The 17,435-nt window shown below is 59.7% G+C and overlaps 1 protein-coding gene across 15 annotated transcripts in view; it reads left to right on the forward strand.

Moving 5' to 3' along the window:
• The window catches only part of AP2A2 (adaptor related protein complex 2 subunit alpha 2), a 55,812-nt gene extending 40,230 nt beyond the window's left edge, over nt 1-15,582 (forward strand). For 2 of the 15 annotated variants that reach the window (XR_014067364.1, XR_014067366.1), the window contains exons 10-22: nt 70-207; nt 1,168-1,350; nt 1,871-1,968; nt 2,334-2,565; nt 3,113-3,286; nt 7,589-7,749; nt 10,700-10,782; nt 12,224-12,322; nt 13,089-13,205; nt 13,900-14,016; nt 14,101-14,170; nt 14,322-14,530; nt 15,190-15,582. Coding sequence is in view for 4 of the 15 variants with exons in the window: in XM_081536263.1 (XP_081392389.1) it covers nt 70-207; nt 1,168-1,350; nt 1,871-1,968; nt 2,334-2,565; nt 3,113-3,286; nt 7,589-7,749; nt 10,700-10,782; nt 12,224-12,351; nt 13,096-13,205; nt 13,900-14,016; nt 14,101-14,170; nt 14,322-14,456; nt 15,190-15,267 (1,707 nt within the window). In the remaining 11 variants the exon portion in view is untranslated. Of the gene's footprint in view, nt 1-69; nt 208-1,167; nt 1,351-1,870; nt 1,969-2,333; nt 2,566-3,112; nt 3,287-7,588; nt 7,750-10,699; nt 10,783-12,223; nt 12,352-13,081; nt 13,236-13,792; nt 14,017-14,100; nt 14,171-14,321; nt 14,531-15,189 lie in introns of all 15 variants that reach the window. The other 13 variants (XR_014067363.1, XR_014067365.1, XR_014067359.1 and 10 more) reach the window with 7 other exon arrangements.
• The last annotated feature ends 1,853 nt before the right edge of the window (nt 15,583-17,435 follow it).

The raw sequence follows: 17,435 nt of genomic DNA on the forward strand, positions 1-17,435 counted from the left end.
CTGGGACAGAGGGAGCCCCCTGCCCCAGCCCAGCGCCCCTCATGCTGCTGCCCCTGTGTTCACCCCCAGACGGAGCGGGATGTGAGCGTGCGGCAGCGGGCCGTGGACCTCCTCTACGCCATGTGCGACCGCAGCAACGCCCAGCAGATCGTGGCCGAGATGCTGAGCTACCTGGAGACGGCGGACTACTCCATCCGAGAAGAGATTGTGAGTCGTGCGGCCTCTGTCATCAGGGCCTCTGCGCTTGCATCTGGGCTGAAGTGCTTCCTCACAGGGTCTGTGCAGGCCGGGTGAGAGTGCTGTGCTTCGTTCAGCTTTTTATCAGCGTTTTCTGTAGAGCTCCAGTTTTTTGGAGTGACTCTGTGGAGGCCCTGATCCTACCTCTCCCCTTCCCCTGCAGAGGCCCGGGAGGCAGGGGGCTCAGCACGGAGGGAGTGGGTGAGGGGCACGTGGGCACTCGGGCCAGCGTGGCGGTGAGGGGCCTCCAGTGTCCAGCTTTAGGGGCAGCTCTGGGCTTGAAGGACTTGAAGCCGAGGGCAGTGACAAGGCAGGTGTTCCAGGATGACCTCTGGGGTCATTATGGAGGGTTGATGTGGAGGCCAGAGAAGGCACACAGCAGGTGGACAGGACTCGGGGGCATGGTCGGGAGGCCAGGCCAGGCCAGGGGCAAGGTGGGCGTGAGGCCTGCCGCCGCCAGAGGGCTGGGCTCTGGGTCCGCCATCGATGCTGCCCAGGGCGGCTCCATGCGAGGGGCCTTCTTCCCCCAGCGCGGAGCAGGCACCCCGGGGCAGCAAAGAGTGGGGGAGCAAGCCAGAAGGGCTGGTTGGAGCACGAGGCTCCGCGAGCTAACCGAGCGCTTTTCCAGCGGGTCTTCCCCGGCGTGGGCGTGGCTTCCTGGGCGTGGGCGTGGCTTCCCGGGCGTGGGCGTGGCTTCGTGGGTGTGGCTTCGTGGGTGTGGCTTCCTGGGCGTGGGCACGACTGAGTGCGGCTGGGTGGGCGGGGTCCACTGTGCCTCTTGCAGAATCCATCTCACTTGTTCTCATTTGCATGTCCTTCCGCATCTATGCTAAAACCTTAAACTTTTGGGATTCCTTTGGGAAGCTGGGGGGCGCTCTGGCGCGGGTTCAGATCCTCCTGAGTCCCTTCCTGGGCGGCCGTGCCCTGCAGGTGCTGAAGGTGGCCATTCTGGCAGAGAAGTACGCCGTGGACTACACTTGGTACGTGGACACCATCCTGAACCTGATCCGCATTGCCGGAGACTATGTGAGTGAAGAGGTGTGGTACCGCGTCATACAGATCGTCATCAACCGGGACGACGTGCAGGGTTACGCGGCCAAGACTGTGTTCGAGGTGCGCCGGCCCTCCCTGCTTCCCTGCCAGCTCTGGGCCCGTGTCCACCTCCACTGGTGTCTCAGTGCCGTGTCTCCCTGATTTCTACATGGCTGCCCCAGGTGACGTGCTCTTGGTCGGCCAGAGGCTGCCTGAGCAAGCTGCCCAGGGCAGGGGGCTCCAGCTGGCCTCCATGTGCCCCTGTCCCTGTCCACGGTCTGAACCGCAATTTTTGGGAGCAGCTCTTGTTGAGGGGGTGGGATCGACCATGGACCTGTCCCCGGGGCTCCCCTGCTACTGACCCCTCTGCTGAAGTGGCCAGGAGGGGGGACGGGGTGGACAGTGTGGTTGGAAAGGGGGAGGAGGGCTCAGGAGGCTCTGGGGACTGTGGCCACGTGCAGTGCGGGCTCCCCGGGAAGTCCCTGAGCCGCACTCCTGGCTCCTCACGCAGCTCGGCCACTTTCTCTGGAGGCTGACCCCGCGCCGCCTCCACCTGTGCATGAGCTCTGGGGTGCTGGGTTCACGGTGTGCTCCTCCACAGGCTCTGCAGGCCCCGGCGTGCCATGAGAACCTGGTCAAAGTTGGTGGCTACATCCTCGGGGAGTTTGGGAACCTGATAGCAGGAGACCCGAGGTCTAGGTGAGTCACCCGGGGGCCAGAGCCCTGTGTCCAGGCACCGGTCCTGTGCCCCCAAGCTCTCCCCTGATGGCCTAGTCAAGGCCAGCGATGCTTTGAAGTCCTGGGATGGCCCAGTGTGAGGGCGCGTCCGTTCAGGACGACGGTGCAGAACATGGGGATTCTGGGGGAAAGGAGGTGTGGCTAGTGGCCGATGCTGTTTCGGGGGAGCCTGTACTTGGCCTGGAGCTGGAAACATGCAGTTCCTGGCTGAGGGTGGGGCTCCTCATTGCTCCCTGCTCAGCCATCCCGGGGGCTCAGGCAGGGCGCGCCTGGTGCAGTGCGAGACAGAGCGGTGACCGTGCCCCGTGTGTCCCCCCGCCCCGCAGCCCCCTGACGCAGTTCCGCCTTCTGCACTCCAAGTTCCATCTGTGCAGCGTGCCCACCAGGGCGCTTCTCCTGTCCACCTACATCAAGTTCGTGAACCTCTTCCCGGAGGTGAAGGGCACCATCCAGGACGTGCTGCGCAGCGATAGCCAGCTGAAGAACGCCGACGTGGAGCTGCAGCAGCGCGCGGTCGAGTACCTGCGGCTCAGCACTGTCGCCAGCACCGACATCCTGGTGCGCCCCCGTTCCCCCTGTCCCCCCGTCCCCCTGTCCCCGGGCCGCCCGGTCTCCGCCATCCCACCGCCCCCGGGCCGCCCGGTCCCCGCCGTCCCCCCGCCCCCGGGCAGCCTGGTCCCCGCCGTCCCCCCGTCCCCGGGCCGCCCGGTCCCCGCCGTCCCCCCCGTCCCCACGTCCCCGGGCCGCCCGGTCCCAGCCGTCCCCCCCGTCCCCCCGTCCCCGGGCCGCCCGGTCCCAGCTGTCCCCCCTGTCCTCCCGTCCCCGGGCCGCCTGGTCCCCGCCGTCCCCCCCGTCCCCCCGTCCCCCCGTCCCCGGGCAACACGGTCCCCGCCGTCTCCCCGTCCCGCCCGGTCCCAGCTGTTCCCCCCGTCCTCCCGTCCCCGGGCTGCCCGGTCCCCGCCGTCCCCCCGTTCCCGGGCTGCCCGGTCCCCCCTGTCCCCGGGCCGCCCAGTCCCCCCGTCCCCCCCGTCCCCGGGCCGCCCTGGGTGGGGGCTGGAGGCCGTGGGGCTTTGTGCTGCGCTGACCTGTGCTCCTTTCCCACCAGGCGACTGTCCTGGAGGAGATGCCCCCCTTCCCAGAGCGCGAGTCCTCCATCCTGGCCAAGCTCAAGAAGAAGAAGGGCCCGAGCACCGTGACTGACTTGGAGGCGGCCAAGCGGGAGAGGAGCGCCGACGTCAACGGGGGCCCTGAGCCCGCCCCGGCCAGCGCCAGCGCCGCGGTGGGTCCCTCCTGAGGGCCCTGCCTGCCCGAGCTCCGGGGCGTCAGGTGCCCGAGGTGCAGGACTCCGGATGGCTGACCCAGACGCAGTGCCTGTCATTAGACTCTGTCAGACGTCAGACGGTCGTCTGGGGTCCCCGGTCAGCTCCCACGTCTCCTCTTGGCTTTGGATTTAGGAAACGTGGTCCCTCTTGCCTGACGGTTGCATGGGGGCCTCTCCTGCCCTCCCGGGCTGGTTTCCAGTGCCTCCACCTCCTGGTGTCCAGTAGTGAGCGGGTTAGAGGGAGCACCCTGTTCACACAGGTGCCCTGAGAATGTGCCCCCTGATATCTGTCGAGGAAGATGCCGTTTTGAGAGTTGTGTTTCCTCTCTCGTCCCCACTGGGGGGCTCCCGACCACCACGGGCTTTGTGGCTGCCCCCTCGGGAGGCAGCCTGGAGAGCAGGCTCCACCCTGGATGCTGGTCCAGCGACGTGGCCAGCCACTCACACTGTCCGGCGGCCTCTGTGAGGATGCGCCTGAGGTAGTGGTGCCGCGCGCCCGTGTGCGGAGGATGCGCCCGAGGTAGCGGTGCCGCGCGCCCGTGTGCGCAGGATGCGCCCGAGGTGGCGGTGCCGCGCGCCCGTGTGTGGACAGCCTGGGGCCTGGGTGGTCTGCTCCTCTGGAGTAAGCTGGTGTGTGAGCCCTGGCACTCTATGTAGGGGGGCGCTCGCCAACCCCGGGCCTGCGTTGAAGCCTGTGCTCACGCCTGGCCCTCGGCTTGGGGTCCCATCACAGTCAGGACCTCTCAGCTGAGCCCTGACGCCGGCTCTGCAGAGGCGCCCTTGGTGCTGCTGCGGACCTGAGTTCTTGTTTGTCCCCAGGGCTCAGGTGGTCTGATGGGGGTGGGGGAGTTGAGGCAGGAGGGCAGAGAAGGGGGCGGGGTCCCTCCTGAATGGGGTTCTTGTCCTAGGGCTTCTGCCTCCAAACTCAGAGGGGAGGCCCCGCCTTGAAGTGGCGCCGAGATGTCGGGATTTTATTGGGAATCTGTGATGCCTTTCACTTCCGTGTAGCATCGGCCAGAATCCCTTTTACTTAGGGTTGCGTGGCACGCCTGGAGGTGGTTTTCTTTGCGACTGTCCTGGGGGCTTGGCTCCTGTGGCTCCAGGATGCTTGTCTGTGCATCTGTGGGGGTGTCTGCCGGCTGCCCGTCCCCTGGGGCTTTGGGCTGGCGGGGGAGCCCAGAGCTGCCCACCCCCCCACCATGGTCTGCAGCACTCTGAGCAGGTGTGACCTGTGCAGACTGTGCACCAGGCCAGCGCCTGGGGGAGGATCTCCCCGCATCCTGAGAAGAGGGCCAGGTGGTGTAGAGGAGTGTCTCCAGTGCTGCCAGGTAGAGGCCCTGCAAGGGGTCTGGGGAGGGAGCTGGCATCCTGGGGGATCTCCCCAAGGAACCGCCTAGCTTTCGTGTGTTCACATTTGACTTGGTGGGACAAAAGGGTTTTTCTACCTTAGAAAGTGAACTGTTCTTCAGGAACCAGTGGTAGATGTCTTGCAGCAGGTGGCGCGGTCCACAGGGGCTCAAGGCCCCCGGGAGCAGCCCCTGAGCCGGTGGGCAGGCTCCCAGCAACCACAGTGACCTGGCTGGTGGGTGGGGCTGCGTGCGGGGGCCACCGGCTGCCTGTGACTTGTCCCCCAGACTCCCCAGCTGCACTGAAGCTTCTGCTGATCCTTCCCCACCGGGCCTCTGGGCCCTCCCTTCTCCTAGGGATTCCAGCCTGGCCTGTTCTGTGCCTGGTTTCACCCTGCCTGCCAGCCCACTTCCTGCCGTGGCTGGACCTTAGTGCACTGCCTCCCGTGAGCTCTCGGTCCTCCCAGACCCTCAGCCTCTTTGCACACATGTGTGCTGTGATGCTTCCTTGTCTTCGTGTGGAATCCATACACGAGATCATTTGCTACACGTGTCGTTGTTTAAGAGATGCAGCGCAGGGCTCCAGATGTCGAAGGGAGGAAAGTGGTACCTTGTGCTGAGGTCGTGGTTTCATTCAGGAGGCACCTAGAGCTGGGCCTCCTGGGGGTGAAGTCAAGTGGGCTTCAGGGAGCATTTCTGTGAGCAAAGCTAGTGGAGATCGTGGAATTCCAGCTGAGCTGTTTCAAATCCTGAACTATGATGCTGTTAAAGCGCTGCACTCAGCATGCCAGCAAGTTTGGAAAATTCAGCAGTGGCCATAGGACTGGAAAAGATGAGTTTTTATTCTAGTCCCTAAGAAGGTCTATGCCAAAGAATGTTCACACTGCCTCGCAATTGTCCTCATTTCCCATGCTAGCAAGGTGATGCTCAAAATCCTTCAAGCTTGACTTCAGCAGTATGTGAACCAAGAACTTCAAGATGTAGAAGCTGGATTTAGAAAAGGCAGAGGAACCAGAGATCAAATTGCCAACAGTTGATCATGGAGAAAGCAAGGGGATTCCAGAAAAATACCTCCTGCTGCATCATTGACTACACTAAAGCCTTTGTGTGGATCACAACAAACTGGAGAATTTCTTAAGGAGATGGGAGTACCAGACCACCTTACCTGTCTTCTGAGAAACCTGTATACAGGTCAAGAAGCAATAGTTAGAACTGGACATGGAATAACCAACTGGTTCCAAATTGGGAAAGGCTGTATATTGTCACTTTGCTTATTTAACTTCTATGCAGATTACATCATGTGAAATGCTGGGCTGGTTGAATCACAAACTGGAATCAAGATTGCTGGGAGAAATATCAACAACCTCAGATAAGCCGATGATACCACTCTGATGGCAGAAAGTGAAGAGGAACTAAAGAGCCTCTTGATGAAGATTAAAGAGAAGAGTGAAAAATGCTGGCTAAAGCTCAACATTCAAAAACTAAGATCATGGCGTCTGGTCCCATCCTGTGTGCATGCTGTGTTGCTCCAGTTGTGTCCAAGCTCCTCTGTTGATGGGATTCTCTGGTCCCATCACTTCCTGGCAAGTAGAAGGGGAAAAAGTGGAAGCACTGACAGATTTTATTTTCTTGGGCTCTCAGATCACTGTGGATGGTGACTGCAGCCATGAAATTAAAAGACACTTGTTCCTTGAAAGAAAAGCTGTGACAAACCTAGACAGCATATTAAGAAAGAGACATTAGTTTGCCAACAAAGTTCTGTACAGTCAAGGCTATGGTTTTTCCAGTATTCATGTACAGATGTGAGAGTTGGACCATAAAGAAAGAAGGCTGAGCTTCGAAGAATTGATGCTTTCGAACTTTGGTGCTGGAGAATACTCTTTTTAAGAGTCCCTTGGACAGCTAGGAGATCAAACCAGTCAATCCTAAAGGAGATCAACCCTGAATATTCATTGGAAGGACTGATGCTGACACGGAAGCTCCAATACCTTGGCCACCGAATGGGAAGAGCTGACTCATTGGAAAAGACCCTAATGCTGGGAAAGATTGAAGGCAGGAGGAGAAGGGGACGACAGAGGATGAGATGGTTGGATGGTATCACCGACTCAACGGACATGAGTTTGAGTAAACTCCGGGAGTTGGTGCAGGGAAGCCTGGCGTGCTGCAGTCTGTGGGGTCTTACAGAGTCGGACACGACTTAGTGACTGAACAGCTATGGCGAATGATTCCCACGTGTAAGTCCTCAGCATAACCTGAGGGCAGACGGGCTGTTGCCTGGGAGAGAGAGGGGTGGCTCTTGGAGAGATGAGTGCTGCAGAACCAGCACAGCGCTCGCTGCGGGGACACACTGACCCAGGAGGCACTCAGGGGTTGTGAGTGGACGCTGGCCCTCAGGAGGGTCCAAGTGAGTTCTCACAGGCCAGGTTCTGGCCTTGACATGATCCTCGGGATCATAAGAACGCTGCGGGCTTCTGGAACTTGTGTGCCAGGCGGGGCAGTGCCATCTCCGTGCAGCCGGCGGGGGGCATGTGAGTGACTGTGGTGAGCTGCATGTTGCGTCTTCTGCGGTTTGAGAGGGGCATCGGAAGGACTTTGTTCTTTGTCTTTTGCCTCATGTCAAAACTTGAGAAGACCAAACAGCAATTAAAAATCTACTCTGCAGAACTTTCATCTGCTTTTTCTCTGTAACACAATAGGACTTAGAGATGACTGAGGGTGCATGCTAATAAGGTACTTGCTTAGTCATTTCGGCTCTTAAGACTTTTTTAGATGCTTGACAGTAACGTGCACAGCTGTGTGTCTGAGACCAGACATTCCTTTTCGGCGCTGCGGGCGATGAGGCTGCAGGTGCTTGTGTTGCCTGGAGTTGTGCCCAGCAGCTTCTGCACTGACCTGCCCTTTCCCTGTTTTCCAGTCCACGCCGTCTCCATCAGCAGACCTCCTGGGTCTAGGGGCTGCACCCCCTGTCCCCGCAGGCCCCCCACCCTCTTCCGGCGGGCTGCTCGTGGATGTCTTCTCAGACTCGCCCTCCGCGGTTGCGCCCCTGGCTCCCGGCTCTGAGGACAACTTCGCCAGGTAGTCTGCCTCCTGTCCCGAGGATGGGGCCTCCCTCTCTTCTGAGTATATCCCAGCCAGGTGGCAGGCGGCAGCCGGTCCATCCCTGCGGCCCCTCACCCTGCAGGGCCTGGGCCCTGGACTCGCCCTGTCTCCAGTCAATGAGGAAACTGGGACTTCAGGCAGGCGAGGGGGCGGGCCGCCCCAGGGCTCGCGCTGTAGCTCACCCCCTCGTCTGCACTGGGCCCCGTCCTCCAGTCGTGCCCGTGGCTGCCCTCCAGGGGCCCAGCTGGTGTTTAATAAGCGCTCTTCAGTTGCATAGTCGCTGCTTTGTCCTGTGGATGTGTGCCGACAGATCCCATGGGCCCTTCCTGTGCCGCCTCTGTCCGCTCCTCCCTCGTCACCTCGGTGTGACTGGTGTCCAGCGTTGGCGTCCCTGTTGTGGGCTGGCGGCGTGCTGCCTGGGGTTGCCTTTGCTGTGTGCCCTGAGGCCTCCCTCCCTCCCTGCCTTCGCTGCTTGGTGGGTCCTGTCCCCTCTTGGCTTGCTCTTTGTGCCTCTGTCTCTTGAATCTTAGGTCTGGACGAGAGGGGGCCCCGCCCCCCAGAGCAGAGCAGCTGCCTGGCCTCGGGCCTGGGCCGTGGCGGCGTCCGTGGTCGGCGGCGTCCGTCCTCTGCCTGCCTGCGCGCTGACCCGCAGCCGGTGCTGCGGGAGTGACCGGGGCAGCCGCTGTGCAGGGCGGCTCGTTGTCTGGCTCTGGCTGAAAAGAGACTCTTTTTTGTTAGGTTGAGCTGTAGTTAGTTGATTTACAACATCATGTTAGTGATCCCCAGCTTTTACAGATACCAGGAAACTGTGGCTGTATTTCCCTGTGCGTAGGGTGGGTCCTCCTGGCTTTTCTGTGCGGTGCCTGGTAGCCTCTGCCTCTCCCTCCCACCCCGCCTGCCCTCTCCCCCGCCTCCTCCCCGCTGGGGACAGCTGGTTTGTTCTGTCTGCGAGTCCGCTTCTGTTTTGTCATATTCGTTTCATTCTTTGATTGCACACGTGAGTGGTGACACACTCTCTCCCTCTGGTGTATTTCAGTTTAGCAGAGCGCCCCTGGCCCTCTGAGCTGTCAGAGTGCCAGAGGTTCGTTCTTCTCTGTGGCTGAGTAGTGGTCTGTCGTGTGTGTGTGTGTGTGTGTGTGTGTGTGTGTGTGTGTGTGTGTGTGTGTGTGTGTGTGTGTGTGTGTGTGTGTGTGTGTGTGTGTGTGTGTATGTATATGTAGGTGTGTGTATGTGTGTGCATGTATATGTGTGTGTCTGTGTGTCTGTGTGTGTATGTGTGTATGTATATGTAAGTGTGTGTGTGTGTCTGTATGTGTATGTGTGTGTGTATGTATATGTGTGTGTGTCTCTGTGTGTGTGTGTGTGTCTCTGTGTGTCTGTGTGTGTGTATATGTGTGTGTGTGTGTGTGACCACATCTTTATCCACTCATCCACTGATGGACTCTTGGGCTGTCTCTGTATCTTGGCTGTTGGAAACAGTGCTGCAGTGAACATGGGGGCGTGTATCTTTTGAATTGGTGTTTTCCTTCTTTTTGGATCTATACCCTGGAGTGGAATTGCTGGGTCATGTGGTTGCCCTGGGTGGGGAAGATGCCCTGGAGAAGGGAATGGCTACCCACTCCAGTGCTCTTGTCTGGAGAATCCCATGGACAGAGGAGCCTGGTGGGCTACAGCCCATGGGATTGCAGAGTCGGACACGACTGAGTGACTGACACTTCCCCTTTCATGGCAGCTCTAGCTTAAGGTTTCTGAGGCACCTCGGTACCGTGCCCCGCGGCTGCAGCAGCTTACACCCCCCCAGCAGTGTGCCTGGGCCCTCCACCTTCCGTGTCCTCACTGACACTTGTTGCCTCTGGTCTCTGTGAGGACAGCTGTTCTGACCTGTGTGAGGTGACACCTTATTGTTGTTCTGGTCCCCATCTCCCTGATGGTTAGTGATGTTGAGCCTCTTTTCACCTGCCTGTGGCCATCTGTATGTCTTCTTTGGAAAAATGTCTATCCAGGTCTTCTACCCATTTTTTAATTGGGTGGTTTGGTTTTTTTGATACTGAGCTGCATGAGCTGTTTGAATGTTTAGAGGTTAACCCTGTGTTGGTTCTGTCGTTTGCAGATGCTTTCTCCCATTCAGTGAGTTTTGTTGATGGTTTCTTTTGCTGTGTGAAAGCTTTTAATCAGAGGCCATTTATTTTTGCATTTGTTTCGTTTGCCTTAGGAGCCGATCCAGGAAAATATTTCCTGTGATTTATGTGAAAGAGTGTTCTGCCTATGTTCTCTTCTAGAAGTTTTATGGTTTCAGGTCTTACGTTTAGGTCTTTAATCCATTTTGAGTTTATTTTTGTGTGTGGTGTGAGAAGGTGTTCTGGTTTCATTGTTTTTTCACGGAGCTGTCCACCTTTCCCAGCACCAGGGGCCAGGGGAGCAGGGGAGGGGCCGGGCAGGCGCGGGTGTGTGTGGCCTGCAGGTGCCCTGTGAGAGGCCCATGCCCGATCTCAGGTGCCCGTGTGGCCTGCAGGCGCCCTGTGAGAGGCCCGTGCCCGAGTCAGGTGCCCGTGTGGCCTGCAGGCACCCCGTGAGAGGCCCGTGCCCGAGTCAGGTGCCCGAGCCTGTGGGCCGACCTCACACGTGTGCATGTGCTGCGGTGCCTGTGTTCTGCCTGCATCAGTGGGAAGCTACGTGCAGGTGAGCAGCACGTTCATGGAAGGCAGACGACTGACTGACCCGGCCCCTGTGGTCACCGCTCTCGGTTCCCCTCCTCCCTCCAGGGGGGTGCTTTTCAGTGCTGTTTATTGGAATATTTTCTGCTTTTCCCTTCCTTATATCCAGAGAGGTTTTCCAGCCTTTGTGTTCCTGAAACCCCTTTTCACACTGATCTTGGTGTTTTCAATGGGTGACTTTGAGTGACTCACATGCTGTCCCTTGTCCCCAGGTTTGTCTGTAAAAATAATGGTGTGTTGTTTGAAAACCAGCTGCTTCAGATTGGACTGAAGTCTGAGTTTCGGCAGAATTTAGGTATGTGTTTCACTTCCTTAATGACAACTTCTCTCCTAAGGGTCTAGTTTCCAGAATATAAAAAGGACTCCAAGTCAAAAACAGGGAAAGAACCCAGGTGAAAAAATAGGAAAAAGTCTTGAATAGACATTTCTTTGAGGAAGACATTCAGGTGTCCAGAAGCGCTTGACAAGGTGCTCAGCGTCACTCACAACCTGGGACGTGCAGTGAGGCCACCCTGAGGTGCGCTCACACCCACAGTGGCTGCTGTGAGCCCGGGACCGGCGCCGGAGGACACCGAGGGACCAGCGCCGCGTGCGCTGTTGGTGGGGGTGTCAGTGGGCGGCGGTTGTGGAGACAGTGGCGGTCTCTTACGAGACTGAAAGTGGGGTTACCATGTGCGTGACCTCGCCGCTCCACTTCCGGCTGTGTACCCAAAAGACGTGCAAAGAAAGCAGGGCTGAACAGACACTTGCTCAGCCACGTTCGCAGCAGCATGACGCACGGTCGCCAGAAGGTGGAGGCAACCCCGATGCCCACCCCAGCGAGCGCGTGCCCTGAACGCGGTATAAACCCACCACGGGACGTCACTCAGCCTTAAAGAGGAAGGAGACCCTGACGCAGGCTGCAGCGGGGATGACCCTTGAGGATGTGATGCTCAGAGAAATAATCCAGTCACAGAAGGACGGATGCTGTCTGACTGCCCCCCAGAGGAGGTCCCCGGAGGGGTCGCGTCCACAGACACAGGAAGTGGACGGGGGGGGGGGGGGGGGGCTGGGGCCGTGGGGGGAGGGGAGTGAGTGTTCAGTGGGGACAATGTCCGTTTGGGAAGATGAGCAGATTTCTGGGGATGATGGTGGGGAAGGTAACACAGCCAGGTGAGTGTCTCAGTGTCCCGAGCTGTGCCCCTGGAAGTGGTTGAGATGGTAAATTGCAGGGTCTGTATATTTTACCATACTTTTTAAAAAGGCTGTTTTTGCTCCCCCCATGTCCCCCCCAAATTATGCCCACTTAGTGTTGGGACTGCCCCCTCCTGGTACCCTCGTGGAGCCGTGTCCTGGAAGCGCGTGGGGAGTAAGAAGGGAGGAGGCAGTGTGTCTGCCCCGCGGGGACCCCACCCTTCTCACTGTAGCGGGTGGAGGTGTTCTCCTGCGCGTTGAATTTAGGAGTTGACTCCGGGCTGTCACGGGCCAGCCAGGTGCTTGGTGTTTCTCACACTGGGGGGGCCATGCACACCTGCGTGTGCTTTTTAGGAGATGTGAGGTCAGGTTCCATCCTGGGTTCCAAGGGTGCAGACGGTCACGGAGGACTGCGTGATGTCTTCTGCTCTGATGACACAGGGCTCCCCATGCTGTGGCCGAGGGCTTGGGGTGTCGTTGGGGTGGGGCGGGGGCTCGGTTCTCCCCCTGCAGCTCAGGGGCTGCGGTGTGCCGTGTGAACAAGCTACTCTGCTTCCTTCCAGGTCGGATGTTCATATTTTATGGTAATAAGACCTCCACACAGTTCCTGAATTTTACTCCAACGCTTATCTGTTCGGACGACCTCCAGGCCAATATCCTTGGTCCTGTTGCCCCTCGGGCCACAGGCAGAGTGGGTGGGAGGATAGACTCGAAGGATGCTTCCGGGGCTGGTCCTGCAGCTTCAGGGTCTTGACTGCTCTCAGGCCGCGTGTCCATAACCCTGAGAACTGCCTGTAGGCGCGCTCCAGCCTCCCGCCCCTTGCGGAGCCGTAGGCAGAGCCAGGGCCGGGGCACTGGGGACAAGCCGCGGACAGCAGGACTGGACGTGAGCGCCTCCGGCCCCGGCCTCGCCACCCGGGGCTCTGTCCTGGGAGGATGGGCTCCCAGATAGTGAGGGGCGGGCGGCCCAACTTGACCGCCAAGGACACCACCTTCTTTGGAGAAGCTGTGTGGAGCAGGAACCTCCTCACCTCAGACCAGATCTGTTTTTCAGTGAGTTCAGTCATTCAGTCGTGTCTGACTCTGCGACCCCATGGACTGCAGCACGCCAGGCTTCCCTGTCCACCACCAACTCCCAGAGTTTGTTCACACTCACGTACATTGAGTTGGTGATGCCATCCACCCATCTCATCTTCTGTTGTGCCCTCCTCCTCCTAAGATCTATTTTTATTTTAAGATAAACACCTTTCAAGCGTAGACTGTTGACGCTCGGTGTTTGTGGCCGGCCGTTAAAGGCAGCGTGCTGGTCTCGTCTGCGGGCAGCGCGTGTGCTCCGTCCTGCCGAGCCCCGCCTGGCGCCCCTCTGGCCGCGGGGCTCAGCTGCACTCCCCTTATTCCCTCGGCCTCCTTGACTCCCGCACATCTGAGCCTGCAGGCCAAGCCCGTGGACCCGGCCGTGGACGGGGGCGCACAGGTGCAGCAGGCGGTCAACATCGAGTGCGTGTCCGACTTCACAGAGGCGCCGGTCCTCAACATCCAGTTCAGGTGGGTGTCAGGTCAGGACAGCACCCGGCCGTGACAGTCACTGCCGTGACGGGGGGCTGCTGCTTGGGGGCCGGCTGCGGGGCAGGAGGGCCTGCCAGGTCCTCACCGGGCTGCATGCTGTGTGCCAGCCTCCCCACACAGACTGGTGACTTCTGTGGCCTGTTTGTGCGGCTGCTTTGCTCGTTCCTGCCATTTTTCAGTGACCAGGAGAGTGAGTGACCAGGCTGCGCTGTTGGGTATTTGTAAGGTTGAATTTTGGAAAAGCGCGCTCTGAAGCATGAGCCGCATAGAGGCCTGAAGCCAGCGCGCCGTGTGAAATCTAGGGAGGGAGATGTGCGGAACTTTGTTCCATTCTGTAGACACTCTTTTTTTTAGTCATTTTATGGAAAAAAGGAACGACTCACACAATTTAGACTGACTTGGACTGCTGGGGAATGGGAAGAGGTGGCAACTGTTCCTGGTCGTTGTGACCAACCTGGCAGCATCGGCTGAGGGCGTGTTTCCCAGCGTCCTCGGCTCTCGATGACTGTGTGCTGGAGGTGGACCGTCCTGGGGCCCTGGGCCGCCCTTCTGCCTTCTGCACACAGCCCCTCTGTGCCCCAGGGGTCTCGCGCGCAGGACCCGGTGCTGGCCGAGTCACGGGTTTTCTGCGCATTCGTGGACCCCTCCCAGCGGGCCTCTGTGTTGCTCACAGGTACGGGGGGGCCTTTCAGAATGTGTCTGTGAAGCTGCCTATCACGCTCAACAAGTTTTTCCAGCCCACGGAAATGGCTTCTCAGGATTTCTTCCAGCGCTGGAAGCAGCTGAGCAAGTGAGTGGCAGCGTGTCCGTAGGTGGGCAGATGGGCGGGGCCGGGCTGCAGCCGGCTGACGGGGTGGCTGCTCTGTCCCCACAGCCCCCAGCAGGAGGTGCAGAGCATCTTCAAGGCCAAGCACCCGATGGACACAGAGGTCACCAAGGCCAAGGTACCGCTCTTGCGATGGACGTTCCCGGGTCGGGACGTGGCCTGGCCCTCTGGGAGACGGGTGTGCTCTCCTCTTGCAGAGCTCTCTCGGAGGACTCTGTCCTCCACCGGCGCCGGTGCCATGGGCTCCTGTTTCTCCCCTTTCCTTCCAGATTATCGGCTTTGGCTCTGCGCTCCTGGAGGAAGTTGACCCTAACCCTGCGAACTTTGTGGGCGCTGGCATCATACACACTAGGACTGCCCAGATTGGGTGCTTGCTGCGTCTGGAGCCCAACCTGCAAGCCCAGGTGCAGCCCTGTGGATGTCACTGAACACGCTTGAGTGATGTTTACTGCAGTGGAGTTTATACACAGGGAGACAGGCAGGTCCCAAGGGTGGTCATTTGGTGTGCCACACAGAAGTGTGTGCCTGTGTAACCACCGTCGCCCCCACCAGTGCGCGTGACATCTCCATTGCCCCACGAAGTCCCTGGGCACCCTCGTCAGCCCTGGCCTCCCCAGGAGGCAGCGCTCTGCGGCCCAGCGTGGGGCCCCCGGCTCTGGCAGGCGCCTGTTGCTGCTGTGTCCATGGTGGGCCCTTGTGGAATGTGTGGCTCTCCCCTGTGGGAAGCGGCACCGCTGGCTCGTCCAGCGTGCCTGTCCATGGATGTGGGGTTGCTGCAAACATCGGATGTCCTTTGTATGCACGTGACTTCATTTCTTGTGGGTGACACCCAGGTGGGATGGCAAGCTCACGGGGTCCAGGCACCGTCAGCGTTGCTGCCCCGTCAGCAGTGTGGTCCTGATGCCCAGCAGCTGTGCTTGAAGGCTCCCATTGGTCCCCATGTGCACGAGTGCTTGTTACTGTTGAGCTTATATTTTAGCTGAAAGCGCCTTTGATGCTTGAGTCTGTCAAACTGGGTGCCTTCAGGGAAGGGCCGAGCAGGGACTTTGGGGGCCGCTGGGCAGGGCCTGGCTCCAAGGTGGTCTGCTGCCCGGAGCGCCCCTGTACCACCGCTACCTGCTGTGTCCTCTGTTCCAGATGTACCGACTGACACTGCGGACGAGCAGGGAGACCGTCTCTCAGAGGTTGTGTGAATTGCTGTCAGAACAGTTTTAAATCAGCAAGGGCGGAGGGTCAGGCTCCCGTCTGTGCATCTCTCCCCGTCTCCACCGCTGTCTTCGTGGCTGAGCTGCAGGTCTGTGCCCTGCCTGGTGTCGCAGCCCCCAGCGCCCCCCAGCCCCGCCTCGCGGCCTCGTCCCTCCTGGGGATGGATGGGGAGCCTGTGTGCCCTTGAGGAGGAGGAGGCTCAGCCTGGACCCAGCCAGCCTGCCGAGTCAGGAGGAAGTGCGTGGCTCCCGGGATCAACTCTTACAGAAATCAAGACAGTTCTGTGGTTAAGTCTACACATTAAAGGGAAATTAGAAGTTTGAATGAAAGTGGAAATTTTTTTTGAAATTCTCTCAAGATGCCGTGTTCTCTTATTGGTAGTTCATCTCTGACGCCCTAAGAAGAGAGGCGGTGTTCTGTCTGCAGGACTAGATCTCGGCCGCTTGAATGGGAGGCGGGGAGGCTGCCACAGCTGTGGGTGTGTTTGCTAGGGGACTGGGGGCCTGTGGGGGCTGAGTCCTGCGTTTACAAGTTAGGCAAGATTGTGTTCTCAGTGACTGTTGGGGAAAACTTGTCCTGCCTAGATTGAGTTTGGCTTCCTTCCCCAGCACTGTGTCGTTAAAGGGAGGCTTGTGAGGCCATCTGACCGAGTCCTGGCACGCGCAGGGTGGGGAGCGTCCCTGGTGGCCCTGGAGGGTGTGTTCCTGGCCTCACGCGTCTTTGAATTCATTTGAGTCACGGTCACCACAGCGGCCCGGGGTGGGTCCTGGTTGTCATTGCAGGGTATGGCATGGCCTCCAGAGAAGATTCTGGAAGGTGAGCTGTCTCTTCCCTGTGCAGTGGCCTTAACCTGTTGGAGTTACGACTGCAGGCTGAGGTGCCGTGGACCTTGGCCTGTGGGTGGGAGGAGGGAGGCCTGCGTGTGTCTGGGAAGTGGGGAGCTGGGCGGGGCCGCGATGGCAACAGTCCCCATGCGCGTGGCTCTCAGCGCCTCGCCTGCACCTCGAGATGCCAAGGCGGGACCTGTGTCGCTCCCTGGTTTTCCAGGGGAGACCAGGCTCCTCGCTGCCCCCTGGGGGGCACCACACGGGCCAGGGGAACGTGGTGGTCCTCTGCCGGGTGCGGGTCCTGGGGGAGGCAACTTCCGGGAGTCGCCATGTGGGTGCTTGGGCCCCACCATACCGCCGATGCCCCACTCAAGGTTCCCACATCTGCCACCCTGCACAGTCCCGCACGTGCAGTCACAGGGCCCGAGGCTACAGGTGAGAGGCCGCTGGCGGCACCGCTTGGCACCGCAGGTGGATGGTGTGGCCATCCTGGTTTTCGCTCAAGCCCCAGTGTGTGGACTGCCCAGCTCTGGGCTGGTTTCCTGTTAGCCGATGCCCTCCCTCCCCCCACCATTCTAGCTGAGTGTCCATCTGCAAAGCAAGAGCAGTGCCTGGGTGGTGACGGGAACACATGTGGTCTCTAGAGGGAAGGGTCCTGTGGGGCCATAAGCGCCGATGACACAGGCTGTCATCTGGCCCCAGTTCCCCAGTCACAGGGCAGAAGCCTCGCGTCCAGATGACGTGCCTTTTGCTCTGATCTTGGTCTCAGGACATGAGTTCAGCCTGCAGGACTCATCCTGCTGGGGCCTTTTGCCTGGCCTCGGCTCCCCCATCTCCACCGTGCGTGTTGGGGGCTTGCCTTCTGGAGGGTGGGGTTCTAGGGGACAAGTGGGCTCAGGAGTTCCTTCCTGGAGAGTAAGCCTGCTGAGCTCAGGCGGGGTGAGCCCAGCCACAGGTGGGGTGCAGCATCCCTCAAGACGGAAGGTGTCACAGGAAAGTAGTCCTAAGCTAGGAGGGGAGGGGAGGGGAGGGCCTGGGGCCACAGCAGTGTCCCTTCTGGGCCCAGACTGATGGTTGGGCCAGTCCGTGGCCCAGGAGTGGATCTGGGGACTTGCGAACGCGAGGGCGTGGGGGCCAGCAGGGATCTTCGTGAGCCTTTGTGCTTTGAGCAGTGCCAGTTTATTTGCCGTCTGTTCACCGGGGCTGTGGAGCCCCCTCCCCAGGGTGAGCTCTGTCAGCGGGCAGGCGGTGTGCTCCTCCCCCTCTGCGTCCGTCTGCTCCCCGTGACCCGTGTCTCTTCCCGATTCTCTCTGCTCGGGGGCCCGGCCTCCCCAGGAGCCCCTTCTAGAC

The sequence above is a fragment of the Giraffa tippelskirchi genome, chromosome 10, assembly GCF_054371585.1.
Source record: "Giraffa tippelskirchi isolate mGirTip1 chromosome 10, T2T-mGirTip1v1.2.pri, whole genome shotgun sequence".
NCBI classification, from domain to species: domain Eukaryota; kingdom Metazoa; phylum Chordata; class Mammalia; order Artiodactyla; family Giraffidae; genus Giraffa; species Giraffa tippelskirchi.